The 21,266-nt window shown below is 37.6% G+C and overlaps 2 protein-coding genes across 5 annotated transcripts in view; both read right to left on the bottom strand.

Annotated features, from left to right (window-relative positions):
* Window positions 1-16,596, bottom strand: part of znf704 (zinc finger protein 704) — a 51,562-nt gene extending 34,966 nt beyond the window's left edge. For 3 of the 4 annotated variants that reach the window (XM_079878325.1, XM_079878326.1, XM_079878324.1), the window contains exons 1-2: window positions 15,734-16,313; window positions 10,017-10,246 (exon numbers count right to left, since the gene is read on the bottom strand). In XM_079878325.1, the coding sequence (XP_079734451.1) occupies window positions 10,017-10,246; window positions 15,734-15,979 (476 nt within the window). In that variant the 5' untranslated portion in view covers window positions 15,980-16,313. Of the gene's footprint in view, window positions 1-10,016; window positions 10,247-15,733 lie in introns of all 4 variants that reach the window. The other variant, XM_079878323.1, reaches the window with a different exon arrangement.
* Window positions 16,597-17,525: 929 nt separating this feature from the next.
* pag1 (phosphoprotein membrane anchor with glycosphingolipid microdomains 1) overlaps window positions 17,526-21,266 on the bottom strand; it is a 57,857-nt gene continuing 54,116 nt past the window's right edge. Inside the window, exon 8 of the mRNA XM_079878333.1 lies at window positions 17,526-21,224. Within this exon, the coding sequence (XP_079734459.1) occupies window positions 20,910-21,224 (315 nt within the window). The 3' untranslated portion in view covers window positions 17,526-20,909. The remainder of the gene's footprint in view (window positions 21,225-21,266) is intronic.

Here is a 21,266-nt window from a genome sequence, read left to right as displayed (position 1 = left end):
ATGCAACTTACATTAACTAATGGGACTTTATTGTAAAACATTATCAAATCTTCTTCGACATTTCTATAGAAATCTCACAAACCACCCTAGTGTCATTATGAATCGTTGTTTGTGAAACTCTGACAGAGAACACTAAATTACAGTCCATTTGACTTTCAAAAAAACTGAAAACCGTGATATTAGTCCTTTTGATTATTGCTACAGCACATAATATATCAATTCACACATGCAATCAATTCATCCTTTCACACTCATCAAAGTTGCAGCCTCTTAAAATAATGAGACAGCCCAACAAGCCTCCATCAATGATTTAAACAAAGCACTGCATATGATCCCAGTATTGATGTAATATTTTTTCTAGAGAATGCCACAGGCACTCTTAACACACCTTCAAATAGGCAGCATGCAATGAAGAGCTATGCTGCAATTACATTTAAAGTAGTCCCTCCACCGCTGACTGATTTACATTGTGATTTACAGTAACATGACTGTCAGAGTTACACAGCTGGAACATTTGTTTCTACTCCCATGACTGCAGTATAGAAGTGTTTAAACGCATAAAACAAGGCGATACTTCATTATTTACAACATTAATAAATGTAAATAGACCTGTCCATTTAAAGCTCTCAACACATCAGGCATTGTTCATAACTGAATGCAGCGTATTACACTTGCACACACATTATCGTAACTAGAAAGGCTGATGGAATCATTCTTTGATCTTTTAAACAAATGACTCTCTTCAGACAGGCATCTTTAGGGAGGTTGGATGTTAATGGGAAGCCAATTCTGATCTGGTATGTTTGGTATCGAGCTACGGCAAACATCTGAGCCCGTCATGTTGGTGACTTCAATCAGCTAGTGACAACCAAACCTGTATTATTGCTGAGAAAGACATAATCCATTCTTGGCCACTCCCCCTCACTGATATACAGGGATTTTTAATTAAACCACTAATTTGCATAAAAATTCCAGCACATTTCATTCCAAACCATCGCAGGTGGCCGCGACATGCAAGCGTCCGGTGATTTAAAGCTTCTAATGGAAAAGGCTGTTATTGCTTAGCAATGAAAGAGAAACTATTCACGGATGGCCTTTTTGAACACAATTTCCAGATGACTGATTTTATAGTCATCTACATTCAACCGAAACCAATCATATTTTTGCGTGCATTTTACCATTAAATTGCCACCTAAATCTTTTAGGTATTTTTAATGGCTTAAGCAAATCACTAAGGGGGAAACAGTTGCACCACTTTTGCACAATTCTTTTTTTAGCTTAAAAAGTGTGTTAGTCGGCTGGGTATTGACACAAATTTCACAATTCGATTCGATTTCGATTCACAAGCTTGCAATTCGATTCGATTCCGATTCGATTCAATATTGATTATTTTGGATATCAGGTACAATACATGGCAAATTTTCTCAAGGAAAACAAATCTCTTAACTAATGCTGTAAACTATGGGAGTCAGTTGTAGCCTAGGCTTCATTAGCCTACTATAATATTGAAGGTAAAAATTAACTGATTTGTATACAAACACTTCAATTACACTTTTATTTATTAAGTTAAATGAAATATAAACATTTAAATGGTGGCTGTCATAAAAAACTTTCCAGATTTATTCAAACATGCATTAAATATTGAAGAACATTAAAAATTATAATGAATATGCAATATGGTGCATATATTAAGCAAAATGCTCCTCTCTAGAGTTAATTTTTCTCGCTGTCTGACGAGTTTATGGTCATTGGATATGGTTTTTCTGAGGTAAATGTGACGTTACATGACATTGTTTACAAGCTGATTTACTGACGTCTTTCCACGGTTGAAACACTGATTGAGCGATTCCATGTCACATGATACGGATTTCGATAAGTTGTACTCTACCTTTTAACACACTTTCAGATGCTCATTCATGTTTATTTCGCACTGTAACTGGTGTTACTAAGGCGGAAGAGAAGATCATGTGCTTCTCTAGAGTTGAGCCAGAGCGATCTCACGCCACAGCACCAAAACGGTGTTTATGTTTTTGAATTTCGTAAGAAAATGGACGTAATTTGAAATCTGAGACTTTGTTTCATATCAATAGTAACAAAGCACAAATATTATTGCGATTTATTGGATGAGATGCGCGCTACAATGTTACATTCATTCATCAACTGAAAACAGGATGACTAATCGATTCTTGGGATTTTTACGAATCGATATCGGTTCGTAAAAATGAGAATCGATTAAAATCGAGAAATCGATATTTTTTACCCAGCCCTATTAGTCACTGACCACCGGCTACTAAGTTTAACCAGGTGCATATGGATTGTGTAGTCATCTTGCTGCATGTCGAGCCAATCAGATATAGGAACTATTTCAAAACTACTCCAATCATCGTGAGGTTCAGGGAAGTCTGAAAAAAGGAAAAAACATGCAGTGTCCAGTCTGATAAGACACCCAAGATCAACACCAGGCACTGTGTTGTTTGCTGGAAAGAATCCAGCGTCGCAGAACTCCAGCTTTTGCAAAGAGAGGCTCTTTTCAGATGGTAATCACATGCTCTCTAAAGTTGCAGCCCAACCACCACCCGCTTACTGAAGCAACTTGTTTTCTTTGGCAGCCACTAAAGCTGCTCTACTGAGAAAGCATACTGTTTGACCAGAGCAGTCCCATTCCCAGTTTATTCACCCAGCACATACGGACACTGGATCAACGGGGGGATGGGGGGGGATGGGGGGGGGGGGAGGAGGAAGGAAAAAGCTTGTTGTTAAAAGAAAAAAGCATCAACAAAGGTCACGCCCATAAATCAAGCAATATGGCTATATGAGAGATTGTAGGAAACCTAGTAATTTGGTTGCATTCATTTCCGTAGGTTTACCACTGTAATGCAAATGCTTATTTTGATGGTACTGAGCTCTCAGAGCAATGAGTTCATTTGGAGAATCCTCCCATGTGGTTTTCTGACCACTGTCTCTGCTACAGTCTCGGTCTCCCACAGGTGAATGAGCTATAATTCAGGACCCATAAATAATGATTCAGGATCACAAATCTCTTCTTTTAATGGTTTAAAGATGTATGTACATGTTATAACACTCTAAAGTCTGTTTATTGTGCAGAGACAACTACTGTATAAGTGAGGCAAAATTTACGTCACATTCACTAATAATCTTTATCTCCGCTGAAGCTCTTAAACAGACTACAAAAGTCATATAAACTATAAAAATGCTGCAAATGATGCCATTCGGGACGGGGTCTTCACATTTTCTTCTTTATAGAAGTTAAAATGTTATATGGATTTGGTTCATCATTATAAGGGTGAGTAAATAATGCCCAAATTTTAAACTAAAAAAACTTTTTTTAGTCCAACTATTCTTTTAAAGTGGCTAATGTTGATTTTTACACACACACACACACACACACACACACACACACACACACACACACACACACACACACACACACACACACACACACACACACAATCATTCATTTCCTGCTTGCAATTAGTCTAGTGAAGGCTATTTGTCAGGCCTGCAACTTTACAGTCTGACTGCTCTTGTTCAAATAGGTAATTTCCTGCTATAGAAAAAAAAAAAAAAAGCTGCTGTAGATTCTTGTTGTACACTAGTGAAAATATGAACCAAAAATGGTTTCCACATTCCAGCATTCCATCTTTTAACAAACCTCTCTTTTAGCAAAGCAGCCGGGGCGGGGGTTAGGGAGGTCAATAATCATGTTCGGTCAACTAATACAAGACATAATGCTTGTGTTGTAATTCTGTAAACAAATATGATGAACTAAGCTATTCGGTATCCAATAACAAACATAAAACAGCTGACGTGAGGTGGGAAACGTGTGGCTCCATTCACCCCCCCTAGACCTGCAGGTCACCAAACAAACTCCACCACACTCTCCATTGAACGCTGATTGAAAAGAAACCAAGTGGCTACTTAAGCTCCAGCCTTGTGATATTAAATTGAGTTACTGCATCTAGGTCACTGCTATTTGCAATCACAACTTCAAGAGTGTGTAGCCTGGTCTCCAATAACACACTGAACAAAATTATAAACGCAACACTTTTGTTTTTGCCCCCATTTTTCATGAGCTGAACTCAAAGATCTAAGTCTTTTTCTATGTACACAAAAGGCCTATTTGTCTCAAATATTGTTCGCAAATCTGTCTAAATCTGTGTTAGTGAGCACTTCTTCTTTGCTGAGATAATCCATCCACCTCACAGGTGTGGCATATCAAGATGCTGATTAGACAGCATGATCATTGCACAGGTGTGCCTTAAGCTGGCCACAGTAAAAGGCCACTCTAAAATGTGCAGTTTTACTGTATTGGGGGGTCGGGGGGTCGGGTCCGAAAACCAGTCAGTATCTGGTGTGACCACCATTTGCCTCACGCCTTCGCATAGAGTTGATCAGGTTGTTGATTGTGGCCTGTTCAATGCTGGTCCACTCCTCTTCAATGGCTGTGCAAAGTTGCTGGATATTGGCAGGACCTGGAACACGCTGTCATATACGCAGATCCAGAGCATCCCAAACATGCTCAATGGGTGACATCTCCGGTGAGTATGCTGGCCAAGCAAGAACTGGGATGTTTTCAGCTTCCAGAAATTGTGTACAGATCCTTGCAACATGGGGCCGTGCATTATAATGCTGCAACATGAGGTGATGGTCGTGGATGAATGGCACAACAATGGGCCTCAGGATCTCGTCACGGTATCTCTGTGCATTCAAAATGGTATCAATAAAATGCACCTGTGTTCGTTGTCCATAACATACGCCTGCCCATACCATAACCCCACCGCCACCATGGGCCACTCGATCCACAACGTTGACATCAGCAAACCGCTCACCCACACATCGCCATACACGCTGTCTGCCATCTGCCCTGTACAGTGAAAACCGGGATTCATCCGTGAAGAGAACACCTCTCCAAAGTGCCAGACGCTATGGAATGTGAGCATTTGCCCACTCAAGACGAACTGCAGTCAGGTCGAGACCCCGATGAGGATGACGAGCATGCAGATGAGCTTCCCTGAGACAAAAATTATTTGGTTATGCAAAACGATTGTTGCAGCAACTGTCCGGTTGGCTGGTCTCAGACGATCTTGGAGGTGAAGATGCTGGATGTGGAGGTCCTGGGCTGGTGTGGTTACACGTGGTCTGTGGTTGTGAGTCCGGTTGGATGTACTGCCAAATTCTCTGAAACGCCTTTGGAGACCGCTTATGTTAGAGAAATCAAGGGCAACAGCTCTGGTGGACATTCCTGTTGTCAGTATGCCAATTGCACACTCCCTCAAAACTTGCGACATCTGTGGCATTGTGCTGTGTGATAAAAATGCACATTTTAGAGTGGCCTTTTACTGTGGCCAGCCTAAGGCACACCTGTGCAATAATCATGCTGTCTAATCAGCATCTTGATTTGCCACACCTGTGAGGTGGATGGATTATCTCGGCAAAGGAGAAGTGCTCACTAACACAGATTTAGACAGATTTGTGAACAATATTTGAGACAAATAGGCCTTTTGTGTACATAGAAAAAGTCTTAGATATTTGAGTTCAGCTCATGAAACATGGGGGCAAAAACAAAAGTGTTGCGTTTATAATTTTGTTCAATGTATGTGCTCGGATCACCTTCCTCACAACGATTTACTCTTAAACCCTCCATTCCCTTCCTACGTCACTCGTTCCCATTTAGGTAGAACCAATGACTGTTTCAAAGCAATGAGTCAAAATTTCAGAGTAATCACACCAATAACCACTAGGCCTACCGAATTTTAAGGAAGCTGGTGAACCAATATCTGATCTTTTCTTTTGTCAAAGGGCTTTCTGTGTTCATCAACTTAAGTGCTTGGTGCTCACATGATTTCATACAATACACTCTTGGGCCATGGGATCTAATGATCTTCTCAAGCGCACAATAAAATCATTTGTTGCAAGGCTCCATATATTGATTTTGACACTTTACATAATAACATAGTGAAGCTAATCCTCATGTTACTTTGGTTTAAGGGATCAATCAACTATCTTGGAGCTAAGAAATGAAAAAAAAAATGAAAAATCTATCCAGAACTTTTTCTGTTTGTCTAAACCGACCAGCCCTGCCAACAAAAAGGCAATTATTTTTGTCTTAACGTGCGGCTGCTTCTTGTCCAAAGTCGTGACTAATAGACTTCAGAGCTTAACATGCTTTGAGGTTTGTGTTGTCCAAAAGAAACACAGAAAAGAAAATATATGAGCAAACATGGTTACACACACTGAGACTGAATCAATTCAAGCACGCAAATCTAAAAATTGGTTCGATTTTAGCCAGGATATGGTGATGAATTGCTCAGTATAGAGGCGCATGATACACTATCATTCAGAAGTTTCAGTAAGATTCTTTAATATTTTCAAAGAAGTCTCTGCTCACCAAGGCTGAATTTATTTGAAAAAAAAAATAAAAATACAGGAAAAACATTAATATTGTGTTACATGTTACATGATCCTTCAGAAATCATTCTAATATGCTGATTTGGTGTTCAAGAAACATTTTTTATTATTATCATATATGTTGAGAACAGTTGTGCTGGTTTATTTGATGAAAGTTCAAAAGAACAGCATTTATTTGAAATAGAAATCTAATAAAAGTTTTCTTTTTTTTAAAGGGGGAGGGGAGGGGGGAGCAGCCTACTGACCCCAAACTTTTTAACAGTAATCTATATTAATGGCCGATTTAATATTTACAGACAACTGGGGAAATGTAATTATTATCGATACTGATAATGGAATTATAGCCCGTTTTAACTGCTAATTTATTACAGAAAATATCTCATGTATTATATATAATCTGTTCAGAAAACTATTTGTATATGACCACAGTACAACTGAAAATCTGTCAGGATGGAGACGTAGCAAAACAAACTACATAACAATGTTGTACATGGAGGAGTAATCGCAGTTTTCTATAAGCATTAAAAATAATGAGCTTCATAAATGGAGCACCACTCAGGCAATCAATATAACACCCGGAGATATCAGTAGTCAACCTATAGCGAATCAAACATGCAAGGCCAATTAACGCAGATAGAAATAATAAACATTTTTGTCTGACCAAAAAATAAATTCAGAGCTCACTGAGACATTTTTTTTCCTGAATGGATGAATAGAATGTAAATTGATCTAGGATTTAAATAATTCGTCAACAAATAAGTCAATATCAGGTCTGAGTGTAGTAATAGAGCTATCAGACGGCAGATGTTTTATGTTGTGCTTCACACAAAGCTGTAAGTCAATTGATTTTTGATATTTAAAAAGCAAAAAGTCACACTAAAAACACACTAGTGTGTGTCTGTTACAAATTGCATGAGACAAACAAAAGGAAAAGAGCTGTTAACTATGTTTTTGTAGTTCTACGACTTGCTGCATGCTAGAGGTGTCAGAAAAGAAAGTACAAATGCTGTAAAGCATTCAGACCACAAGATTCACAAACAAGCTTGTATCAATGTACCGGTGGTCTGCACTTCACTAAGAGTGCTAAATAAATATAACTATCATACACACTTCACTTTATTTAGTGAATATATAACAGTAAATCATGAAATTAAAGGGGTCATGACATGAGAAATCAAATTTGCATTTGTCTTTGTACCATTAAAAAATCCTGCAAGTTTCATAGCTTAAAATGTCCTCCTCATTATAAATAAAGCATTTATTTAATCAAGCTCCAAAAAGGCTCTTTCAATATGATTCCTTTAAAGGACAAAGACATATACTGTGAATGTACCATACTACAGTAATAGCAGTCAGTGGAGTCTGAGTTGTTTGAGAAATTAATACTTTTATTGAGAAAAGACACATTAAATTGAGCAAAAGTGAAAGTAAAGACATTTATGTTACAACAGTTCTTTTTTTAAATAAATGCTGTACTTTTGACCTTTCTATTCATGACAAAATCCTGAAAAAATTTTTTTAGCACAGTTTCCACACAAAAGAAAAACACTGATAATCAGAAATGTTTATTGAGCAGCAAATAAGAATATTAGAATGATTTCTGAAGGATCATGTGACACTTAAGACTGGAGTAATGATGCTGACAATCAGCTTTGCCATCACAGGAATACATTACATTTGAAAATATATTAAAATATTAAACTATTGTACTATTATAATATGCTCGTTTGTATTGTATTTTTGAACAAATAAATGCACCATTGGTTAAAAAAATTTAAAATCTTACTGAATGGTAGTGTATTTACTACAGTATTTTCCAGTCCTGCAAAGAATACCATGGTGTTACCATGCTAAAAAAAACTGCATTGATGTTGTTGATGCTTCTATGGATTTAGATCAAAACAATATAAAATGTTTAAATATAATATAATTAGGGCTGTCAAACGATTAATCGCGATTAATCGCATACAAAATAAAAGTTCGTTTTTACATAATATATGTGTGTGTACGGTGTATAATTATTTTCTATATATAAATACACACACATGCATGTATATATTTAAGAAATATTTGCATGTATATACTGTGTATATATATTTATATTATATATAATTTATATTATATATAAATATTTTATATATAAATAACAATTTTTTCTTAAATATATATGCATGTGTGTGTATTTATATATATAAAATAATTATACTCCATACACACACATATATTATGTAAACACAAACTTTTATTTTGGATGCGATTAATCGCGATTAATCGTTTGACAGCCCTAAATATAATATAATATAATATAATAGGGAAATGCTTCAAGTTCTTGGAATCAATAACTTCTGAAAATGAAATGAAATATCCAGTGTAAACATCACTTTTACTGAAAGAAATTATCTATAATTATAAAAGATAAGATCAAACCATTTATATAACTTGTTAATGTTCTTTGGGATTCTGATATTAGTTTCTATGGAGACTGACGCCACTTATAAATAACGTGAAACCAACATCTCACCAGCACTTTAGTCCAGGGGTCACATTTATTAAACTTAAAAAAAAAAAAAAAAAAAAAAAAAAGATTTATTTAAATTTACAAAACCATGCGTACGCCAGAACCAGCGCAACATTCCCTTTATAAAACCCAGTCAGCGGAAGATTGTGCGTGCATGCATCTTCACCCCGTCTCCTCCCCGAACCATAGTTTTACTATGCATATCCTCATCTGCATATAATTTGCATAAGCATATTCATCCATGGGATTCCATGTTTAACGATATAACATTAGGAAAATATGAGATGAGGATTTCCCGTCACATTACATTGCTAAAAATCATTTAGTAGCCTAACCTTGCCTTGTTTTTGAATAAATAAATCAAATACATTTCAGAGAAAGTTTTTCTCAATCTTTTCCAATGGCCAAATAGTATTTTTAATTGCTTTATATTTTTAATGGAAACAGATAGGCCCTATTGTGCATTATTGATCATTATTTGTGCAAAAATATTTTCTCAGACCATGAGTTCTGCTATTACCATGCGCTAAGCAATCCACGGCGTAGTTAAAACATTAAAACACAGCATGCCACAGGTAAAAAGTGTTCAAAAGCATCGCATCCACTACAAATATTTCTATTTATTATAATATAACATTTTTGTAACTTCTCGGTAATGATTTCATGTAATTTAAGTGCTTACCTCCATTAATGAGAATGGCATATATTAATTTAAACTGTTATTGTGACCATGCACTGTATTTATTAGGACTCATAATGAAGATTTAAAGTGGTTTTCCTTCATCTGCCGTCAGTCCCTCAGCTCACCATTGGTGTCGCCAAACTGCTTTGACTCTAAAATGTGCGTACGCATGGCTCAGAGTTTACTTACAGGTGCGCACATTCTCCCGTCAAGTTTGTTTTTCATAGATCACAACCTTTGCGTGGGAAGCCACGTTTATAAATGAGACCCCAGCTCTTGTTGTTCAGTGCATACAAAGCTAAAGCAAAAAATTAAGTAAACAATGCCATTCATAATTCCTTTAGTTCTCATCAGTGCCTGTAGGGGGTGCTCATCCTGTAGCCTTACCTGACTTGTGGTACGTCGATGCTGGAAGAGACCACCTTGCGTTTCTGTTCCAGCAGAGAAATGGAGCGGGTATGATCCTTCTCCGGCTCCAGTGCCCGGCCCGTTCGCTTGTGCTCCAGCACCCGTGGCTCCTCTATGCTCTCCGGGCTGAGGGAGGGCGCCTCTCCTCTCGGCACACCTCCATTCTGGCCCTGCGTGGGCCCGTCCCGCTGGCCACCGTTACAGGTGCTCTGCAGAGGTAAACAAATTCGAGTTTTTTCAGTCTTAACAGTCTCTCCACGTGCCTCCCATCAATGAAGCCCTATTTACACCTACAGGGGCCGTTAATGCTAGACCCCCAACTGTGAGGCTTGTTTGCTTGCAATCACAGTGCATTAGGCTGTATTTAAACTGTTTGTAATTTAATACATCGGTCCATTCAAACACCTCACCAATGTTTTGGATCAAGAAATCATATTCACTGATCTGCAGGCTTGTTTGTTTTAGATCTTTGCGCAGCTGAAAAAAAGAAAAATAAATCCCCCTCACTCTGCCATTTCCCCCTTAGCACAACAAGCCACCATCCGTGACCACACCAATGCAAAGACGAGCAGCTTTTCCTCTTGCACGTCTCATCTGCACAGCTGCCGTAAACTTTTCTATTTATTGCGACTAAAGCTGCGGTACACCAAACCTCAAGCTACAGAGCGGACAAACAGGGGCCAAGACAACGCACATCACCTCATGCACCAGCGGAGAGCATGATCTAACAGTGAGCGGCGTGCAATACAGGTCATTATCTTACCGGAACATGATTAGCTTGACTGTAGAGAGGGTAAACGCCTATCATGCTGAGCTTTGAGCATCTGGGAGTTTACATACTTCAATGGAGTTAAAAATCAAATGGATTACCTGCCTCAATACCCATTTCATCACTAGTGAAGTGTGGTTATCTTAATAAACTCTACTGAATTAATAACAATTTTATTTATTTACCATTTGTCATAATTTACTCACGCTCGTGTCGTTCCAAAGCTAAATGGGTTTCTTTCTTCCGTAGAGCACAAAAGGAGAAACTTTGAAGAATGTGCTGGCTGCTCTATTCTATGCAAAAACTGTGAATTAGGACCAGAGCTTTTAAGCTTCAAAAAAGAATACAGATGCATCATAAAAATGTTCACAAACATGAACTATATGGTACAATATTCAAATCTTCATATAATAGCTTTGGGAGAAAAATTTGGGGTGCACAACAAGATTTTATTATTTATTTACTGGATATTATTGAATATAAAATTAGCTAGGTAATTGTGAATATAATTGCCCTTATTTTTACATTGTACATTTATCTAATGCTCACTTAATCTTTAAAAATAAAAAATATTGAACAACAATGTTAAAGGGGTGGTATAATGCCCTTCTCACAAGATCTAAAATAAGTCTCTGATGTAGGTTTAGCTCAAAATACCCCACAGATATTTTTATATAGCATGTTAAAGTTGTCACTTTTTGAGGGTGAGCAAAAACGCAGTTTTTGTGTCTGTCCCTTTAAATGCAAATGAGCTGCTGCTCCCGGCACAGGGGGCGGAGCTTCAACAGCTTGTGTCATTTTACCTTACACAGACATGCACTGAAAATTTCAAAAACTTTTAGCCTTTAATGTTCAAACTAGAGTCAGAAAGATGGAGAGACTCAAGAAGAAGTGAGAACATGTAGACAACATTTTTCAATGGTTAGTTGGTGAATTTATGTAGCTTATGTGTAGTTATCTTCTAGTCATTGATTAGCATATTCTGTCTTGATAATCTATAAATCACGTTCCGGGGGCGGGATTTATGTACATTTTAGGGTTAGTGATGTCACTGACCTTAAAATCAATTTCTGTAAAAGAAAATATCTTCCTTTGTTTTGTACTTTGAGCGTTGTAACTTTGCAGATGTTGTTTATGCTCAAACAGCAACATTTCACACTAACTAGCTAGAAAAGTGAAATCATATTCAACCACCCCTTTAAATACAGTATGTAGTTAAAATTAACCCACTGTAATGCTGTGATGTGTAAATTCATTTTCAATTTGGGATTTAAAAATGTGTTTTTGTGTTTTCTTTTATTTTAGACAAATTAAATTATTGATAAATGGCAGATATTACAATACTATTATCAGCTATAGCATGAAAATAATTATCAGCTTATCTCTATTAGCCATAATTCTAGCCCTTATGCGCTACTGACCCCAAATGACGTTTGCTGGAAAAAAAAAAAAAAAAATGTTCCCTTCATCTAAAATATGAGACTTGATGTTGTGACACTTGCTAGCAATACAAACAATAAAATAAATTGAAATGATATCTGGAAAAAAAAAGTGCCTCTCAGGATGGTCGGGGTCTCCCGAGACCCACAATACAATGTGATTTTGTAACAAAATAATGTAATTATTTTAAAATGTAATGTCACTCACTGTATTAATGTTTTCACTCTACATGTGTGCAGTGTTGGGGGGGATTTAAGGCATTTTTTATTTTATATGAACAAATTAAAAAATATTTTTTAAATAGTATGAATGGGTAAATTTAAAAAGTGGTACTTTTTAAAAAAAATATTTGTCAAATATAAAAATCTAAACCAGCCAAAACACAGAACACAAATACATCGAAGTGAACTGGCAACCCTATTGCACATCCACAATGTTAAACGCTCTGCTCACACACACACACACACACACACACACAGCCACCAAAAAAAAAAAAAAAAAACAATAAAAAATTAATTTTTAAATTCACCCATAGACATCAATGGGAGACTATAAAAATAGATTTTTGTTACATGATTTGTCAAAAATTCAGTTACAATACACAAACCACAAAAAATGAAGGGTCGATACCACAACACATCCCTGATGGAGTAAACACACACAACATGCTATTCCATGTAGAAAATGAATGCCAGGCTTTGGCGTATTTTCACGAGATGAACAGATTTGTTAAAGCGGCATCATGTTGTGCAAGACTTTCAAGCGTCAAATCAAAAATGCACAGTTGACAAGTTCAAATTTAAATTTCACACACTATTAAGTTCTGTCTTTCTCTCTCAAAACACACCCTTGCTTTGTGCATTTTAATGGCCACAGCTTTCTCACATCATGTGGAGCACAGCCTCCAAAATGATCAAACCTATTCATAAATAAGTTCTTGTTTTTGCTAAAGAGTTAGAGGGTTTTAATCAATTTAAACAGATCTCGGCTGATCTAATAAGAGAATTAATTAGATTTGAGAGCAGGATGCACACAGATGAGCACTCGAAATTAATTATAAACAAATTAATTATTTATTTATATTTGAATATTCGTGAGGAAAATAAACACACGCACTATGCACGTTCACGTGCGAGATGCTGCACTCAAGGTTTCAAATATCTTCTGCCAAAAAGAACTATGCCGCTCTTTATAAACCCATAACAAAGTGTAAACCAGCAACAAAGCCTTGGTGCGTAAAGAGTTAAGACTGGTAGATAGCCTGAGTGGGTTAATTACATTTTGATATTAAGCAGTGGAAACAACAGGGGAACGAAAACAATCTAGTCCGCCTTTGTCTGGAAATGCCACACTGTAACACACTTAACGTGAAGCCCCTCCTTAGTCTTACTATACCAGTCAACAAGTGGCATTCCCCCAAGCCGAATGGCTCTCGTTTGGGATCCAGGCGCCTTGCCAAAGCCCCAGATTCTATGAGCATGACCTCTGTAGAGCTCCGTTTTGCACCGTTACGGAGCAGCTGCTCCGGGACCATTAGCCCCCACCCTAGTTTCACATCCCTCCCTGCTTGCATTGCTTACATCTTAACCTTTTTCCCCATCATGCGTCACCAGAGAAAATGTCACCATGTCTTGTATATAATAGTTGCTTGTGTTGCATTTGAAAAGTGCAACACTTTATTATCTCTAATTGCAAATTAAATGGATGTCTGTTTGGGGGTGCAGATGTAAGTTACACAAACATTAAGGTGTAGCATACTTGCCAAAAACAAACACATGCAAATCATTACATACAGCAGCATCCAAATAAAAATTGATTGCAAATATTGCATGCACGTTTCAGTTATTATATTATTAACCAGTCTTACAGCTCTGATTATAAGAGAATGAAACAGAAGAACTGGTGCCATTCTTGTAATTTTGACCCTCTTTGTTTTGATATGGCACCTCAGGCTGTTTAACTTGATGACTGCAATTAGGTCATTATAAAAAACCCTTTGTATTTTGCAATTACGTGCAAGCGACTCAGCCTGGTGTGCAATCACACAGAGTTCAGTGAATAAAATGAACATGATCTAAAGCATTAACTAAATATCAAATGACATATTTACAAAAACGCGATCACTGTTAAAGCAATTAATGTCGAAAACACTATAAAAAAATCACTAAAGAGCCGGTTTCAGCGGAGAGATGTGCGCGCGCGCGCACAGATGCTTCTGCTGGCGCGTGAATGAATGAATGCTGCAGAGTGTGTTTGTTCGCCACTGTCATCCACCCACTGAAGTCAGATCATCATCGGCTTACACGGGCCCTACAGGGCTACAGACTGCGACTAAAACGACCACAAATGCAACAAAACAACACTATTTTACGACAATCGTTTAGAATCTAGTCAGTCGGCAAAATTTAGTGTTTGTTTACCACAGGGGTTTCATCAGATTTCATCTCGTGATTGGGCATACATATTTAGTCAAGGTTTCCAGCACCGCTATTTTGTGTTGTATTCGCAAAATGCATTAAACTAGTTCGCGAACAAATGACTCTTATGAACATGTTCTTTTTAATAAATGAGTCCAAAAGATTCAAAAACAAGTGTTTCCAAGCGTTGAGCTCTCTCGATTTGAATCTTACAGAGAATCATTCGGAACAAATGACTCCCTCACTGAACTTGCGAGTCATTTTTTTTTTTTCGTTTATGTTCGATTGAAAATAAACCGATCACGGCTACTCAGGCTTTAGGTTCGCTAAACTTCAGCTGATTGTTCATATGACAACATGTAGCCTAAATCGAAATATATGTTTGCACAGTCGAGTTATATTGTAAAAGATTTAAGAATTTAAAAAAATAAAAACAAGTTAATTGTCGAATCCACTTGTAAGATGGATTCGTGCTGAAAGGAGAACTTGGGTAAGACTGTAAGATGAGAGATTTTTCTCCAAATAATAATAAACATATTTATATTGCACAAATACAGTCTGAATCACTAACATCATTTTAGTTTTAAATCGTTTTAGCCCCGTTTTTATAACTAACAATTGCATAGTTTCATTCATAGTGAAGGTTAAAAAGTAAGCTATATGAACTCAAATTGCATATGCTACTCCAATATGTAGCCTACTTAGTCATTTGCAACTATTCCCATCTAACAAAGAGGCCAAAATTGTCCATATATTAAAAACAAAACAAAAAAAAGTTTCATGTAATGGACTGTGAGCATGGACACCGGCGCTTCTGAACTAACGTTACCATCTATATCGAGCAATTCTATAATTTGGTAAGCTAAAAAGTAATTGGCCCCTAAATGTTTCATTTGAGGGACCAATGACTCAATGGTCATTTTAATACGTAGCTTCGTGCTCAGCATGATTACTGCAATATCCACTCTCACACATTATTTGGTTCATCAAACAAACAATATCTCAGTGCACTGTAAACAATACTGTGTGCGACAAGCAGCACAACAACAAGCCCATCTGACCACACACACCTTCAAGCTCGACTTCAGAGGTGCTTTCGCAGTCATCTGTGCAATCTCTTCCTCCGAGTATTCTTTCAAGCTCCCGTCTTGCATAAGCACCGTGTACACGTTGCGCCGATGGCCGGTTGAAGCATCTCTGTTGTCTTGTTTGACTGCCTGGATCACTCCCGTGAGCGGAGCCGCGTCTCCCGTTAAACCCGGCGCGTACACGCGACTCCCAATGACCGAGCGCTTCACCAGCCGCCGCGTATGCATAGTTGATATATCAATGAAATGCGCAAATATAAGTACTTCGGTCGTTGCACAGCAATGTCGCTTTAAAAACAAGAAATGTCACGCTGACAAAACCCGAACGGACCGACCGTCATCATGGGCCGTACATGCGAATAATACAACATCACCACAGATCTGGACCGCATCCACATATTTCACCGGCGTGAGCGCGCATGTTCGGGACACTAAACCAATGAACCGTTACAATATGCAAATGAGCTACGCTTAATAACCTCTCCGTCCGACCGACCGAACGACCGACCGGCAACCGATATCTTTCTTCTGTCGACCTGTTTGTTTTGCTTGCCGTTCCCTTAAAGCTGGCGGGTTGTGGTAAAACATGGAGCGGAGCACCCGAGTTGACTCGACAAACACGATGTATTTTTCACAATACACACCACGAACATTTATGTCATAAATGACCGAAGAGCGGCCGAACAGAAATCTAATTAATATTATGATATTAATAAACGTCTTCAGTGTCGATTGTGCTGTTGTAAAAATCCGTTTTTACCCCCCAGATTAGCGTAAATCCGGTTTCATGTGAGAAAGACTCCATTCCACAAAATCCATCCGGGTTTTCAAGAGCCACTGGCTGTACCGGCGGAATGTCGCCTGTAAACATGTGCACTCGCGCAGCCAGTGTGCGTTCTCATTGGCTCACGGCACACACGCCTCCACTCATTCGCGCTCGCTTTCTTCTGCAGTTTCCCTCCAAATACAAGCAACGGCCCGGGCGCTGCGAATAAAACAATGACCCAAGGATGGAGAGAAGAGAGTCTTTGAGTAGTTATTATTTAGGTAGGTTGGTCAGTGTACATAACATTAATAATAGTGATGATGATAAAAAAAAACTGTCAAAACCGGGTTATGAGTGTAATGTGAGGGTGTGTGACCCGGTGAGAATGATTGACAGGCGGTGTGGATTCCTGAGGGTCCTCAATGTTGTGACCTGTCATTAGTAACTTAGTCAATACAGTAGATTGACTGTTTATGCAAAATCAGTCACACTTGCCACATACCAAAACATAAACTTCTGTGACTCTTACCATAATGCAAATATTTAAAAGATTTGCTATGCTGAGGAAGGAAACGCTGTGGACATATTTCTATTTTTGACGTCTTAAAGGGAAAGATCACCCAGAAATGAGGATCTTATCATCAGTTAGTCTCATGTTGTTACGTCTGTATGAATTCTATTCTTCCATTGAACACAAAATGAGATGACAAAATAACAGCCTCTGTCACCATTCACTTGGTAAAGGATAAATGATGACAGAATGTTAATTTCTGGACTGACTTTACCATTCAGAATAAATTCAGGATACTCCCTTAAAATGTAATGTCAATGTAATACTATCAGCCACAAACTTGAATTGAGGTGTTTACACTGAAATTAACTGCATTTCCCAAACAGGTAGGCCTACTATAGGCTACTTACAACAATAAAGAGAGACCTGTCTCTGTTCTCATTTGAACACATACTGACATAACTTTCCTTCCGTTCAGACACATGGAAAATACCACTATCCCTCAATCCTTTTATTTGCAGTTCAAAAGGCTATAATTGAATCGTTTATTCAAATGTTTACATTTCACTTTTATGCTATTTATGCATTTGACATTTTTACGTGACTTACAGAGTTTTCAGACTATCAGCACATAATAAAAAAATTAAACTAGCAGTAATACAAATTTTTAGATTTTAATCTAAAACATGTGGTAATAAACTATTATGTAAGTCTCTTTCTGTTCTTGATAACAGTGTAGTTTAAGGAATATGCTCCTCGTTGTTGTTTTTTGTCAAAATTGTAGAAGTATTACAATGTCATCATCTCAACAAAGATTCTTACATTATTACAGTTTTAGTTGTGCAATTTGTACCGATTACACTTCAGAAGTAATCCACCCTCTTTTGTGCACTATATTGCCTTAATTGGACATTTTTACCTTTGTGTCCTGTTAAACACGAACACGTTCATGTTATTGTATGTGCTTGTCAGTGTGAGTTCTGAATTGATGGTAGCATTGATCATTTCTCAGTGTATATAATTACTGTGGGCTTGTGGGCATGATTCGTATAACAAACTGTCTATAGGAATAACCCCTTAAGGAATGGCTGAAAAGATTTAATCTTTTAAGAAACAATTTATCCTTATGAAGTGAAAATAAAAAATCTATTCAGTGCGCTTGTTTGCCACCGCTCCCTTACTTGCATTGAAAATGAATGTTGCTTTGACCACAGATTCAATCAATAGCAGGCTGTGCAGTGAAATATGTTCTTAAAGTCCCCTAATACCAGTGCATTGACATGATAATACAACTGCCTTATTGCACGTTGTTTTTCTACACTTGAGAATTTAGTAGGATGTATCGACAGATTAAATATCAACAGATTATACTGTGTTTTTGCACTCTAAGGCAATATAAATGTCCTTGTCTTATTGAGATTGCATGTAAATAGGGACAAATTATGTTAATGTTTATATAAATCAGTTATGTGGATAAACAACCACATGCACACACATTATATTAGTCCAGCATGACTATATTGTTTAAGAAGCAAATACCACCATACAAAGATTATGATGAAATAAACAAATGCAAAATTCATTCTTATTTACAACTAAATACACAGAACTTGGTTAAAGGGAGAACCAAAACATACAATGTTTCACCATGATATTAACTATAACAAGGATCTTCTCAATATGGAACCTGTACCAACACAATGTACCATTACAAGCAAACACGGACAACATTGGGACTCAATCCAGTCCTTATTTAAACCTCACATTAAAATAAGAATTCCAAACCAATAGATATTCCTGCTATTAGCCTTTTGAATGTTAATAAACCTTGACAGTCTTTAAATTTTCTTGAATTAAAAATGTATCTAACACCATGTATTCCACTGACTCTTAAAGTTTCATTAGTTCCTCAATACAAACTATAAATTGTCCTTGTGCTGTCATATGAGAGCTGTTGCCAATTTTTACAGAAGCATACTTAAACTGATATAATTTAACAGATGAAAATAGTCATTTGAATATTTACAAGTGTCTCTTGGCATGAAGTTGTCCCATGCGCTGTCTGGACATGCTATGCTTTTTGATTATACTGCTACATGAATGTAAAAGCAGCTAAATGCATACCTGATCATAAAGTACATTTACTAAGCTGCCAGGCAAAGCTGCAGTGTGGCAGTACCATGATGTCTCTTTCCCCCTGTGCTTTTCATCCTTTTGAAATGTTGCGTACCTATTACATGTAAAAACCAAACAATATCTGAAATATATAATATATCTGATACACTTAATCAATACAGCTGCGTCAATAAACAAAACAAATCACACATACATATTGATGCAACATAGCTCAATTACATCACAAATGGCAATTAGTGAACAACTGAACACCAGCAATAGATAATGGTCAACTTTTCATTAATACCCTTTTAGTACACTCATAAATGAGTGCTTAACTTTGCGTACCTTAAAGATCACTTCCTCACCTGAGCCTGTCAGTTGACACATTAATTATAAAACATGTTAAGCGGCTCAGAATGATGGCTACATTTAAATGTTCTTCTTTTATATTTTGATATGCGTTATGTGAACATCACTTGCATACTAGTAAAAACTAAATGCTCCAGCCGTTCTGAATGATTAAAATGAGTGTACTTCCTTAATGGATTGAGCTGAGAGGTCTGCTGTTGACTGTATCTGATTGGTTCTCTTTTTGGGGTTATATAAGGACACAACCCCGTCAGTTGCTCAACTAGTATCATGTGATAACGGGCAGGCAGAGCGCAGCTTACAGCAGGTGCGCTGTGCAAAAGCATGGAAACTACTAGTACACAATGAATAAAATATTTCTCATAAGACAACAGCCACTGCTGTGACTTTGCTTTGAAAAGTGGTGGGGATATGTGGGAAGGGGGTTACAAAGATGTGCTGTTATGTCACAAAATAGTGAAAGCTTAGCTTCTGAATATTATGCAAACATGATATTTTACTGTTCTAATAAGTAGTCTGTCATTTACTGATTAAGTGTGTAGTAGCGTATTTTTGAGCCAAATCTGAAAAGTCATTACCATTATAAGTGTCTTAAAATCATTTAAACTAATACATTTGTCACACATTGTTGCTAAGTTCTTGATGCAGCAGTCATTCTCGCTGTATATTCCTACATATGAATTCTGAATCTTTGGTCTAGCAAAAACGATTTCTTTCTATATGAGGGGTTTGGGGTTCTAATCCGCCCTAATGGAACTCTGTCCATAGGACCATAATTACAGCTTTACATCAGTGGATATCAGGAGTGGGAACAAAATTGTTCGCAGTTTGTTTTGTGATTTCACTAGAACAGGAACGAGCCATAGAAAAATGAGATTAGAGCACATATACTCGTATCTGAGCAGGCGTGTGTGCTAGAGAGAACGTTGCTATCCTTGCTTTCAGGGACATTATTATAACAACACACAAATGCACTGAAAACTCCCGCTTAACAACTGGAGATGCCACCTCTGTATTAGATACATCCCTATTGCAAGCTATTTCAGAAAGTGGTGGGGACAAAACTGGCCATGGCAAAAAGTGGTGGAGACATGCATTTCACGTCATGATGCCACTGAACACAGCTTCTATAGGGGCATCTCGGGTTTGTGGTACCCAATTATTCACATGAATAGCATAACAAACCCTCTTCTGAGCGACTCTATGCTGGGTCACAGGTCTGAATGAACCCTTTCATTAATAATGTTCAAAAACAATGGGGTGCATAAAAGCTACACTGAAAAACATTCAATCAGGAAAGGTTAAGTGCATTATTCTCATGATACCACCCAAAATTCCACCTCTAAACCTAAGAGAAGTGAGTTCTCATTGTTCACGGTCCCTTAGATGGGTGGTCAGAGACGGGAGGTTTCCCCATTCAGACCCAGTTCCCCCACGCTCTCATAGTCAGGTTCCCCGATCCCGTTGCCCTGATGAGCCTCTTCAGCCGATTTGGAGATCTTGATGGTCTCGTAGGCAGGGTCTGCATTCTCTGTGAGCCCCTCTGGAGGCTGGGAGCCAAGAGCCATTGGGTAATCATCCCCAACTGAGGCATAAAGATCACTGGAAGTCGACTCCGGCACCATTCCCTTGATGTCTCCGATGCTGCTGTAGTCATTCTCTGTTTCCTTTACAGTATTCTTCACTACCTTGGAGTACACGTCTGATATCTGAAAATGGAAATGTAACACAGAATGATTGGTTCAGGGCGA

The sequence above is a fragment of the Squalius cephalus genome (assembly GCF_949319135.1).
Source record: "Squalius cephalus genome assembly, chromosome: 8".
In the NCBI taxonomy this organism is placed as follows: domain Eukaryota; kingdom Metazoa; phylum Chordata; class Actinopteri; order Cypriniformes; family Leuciscidae; genus Squalius; species Squalius cephalus.
This window is presented reverse-complemented; position numbering and strand designations above follow the sequence as displayed.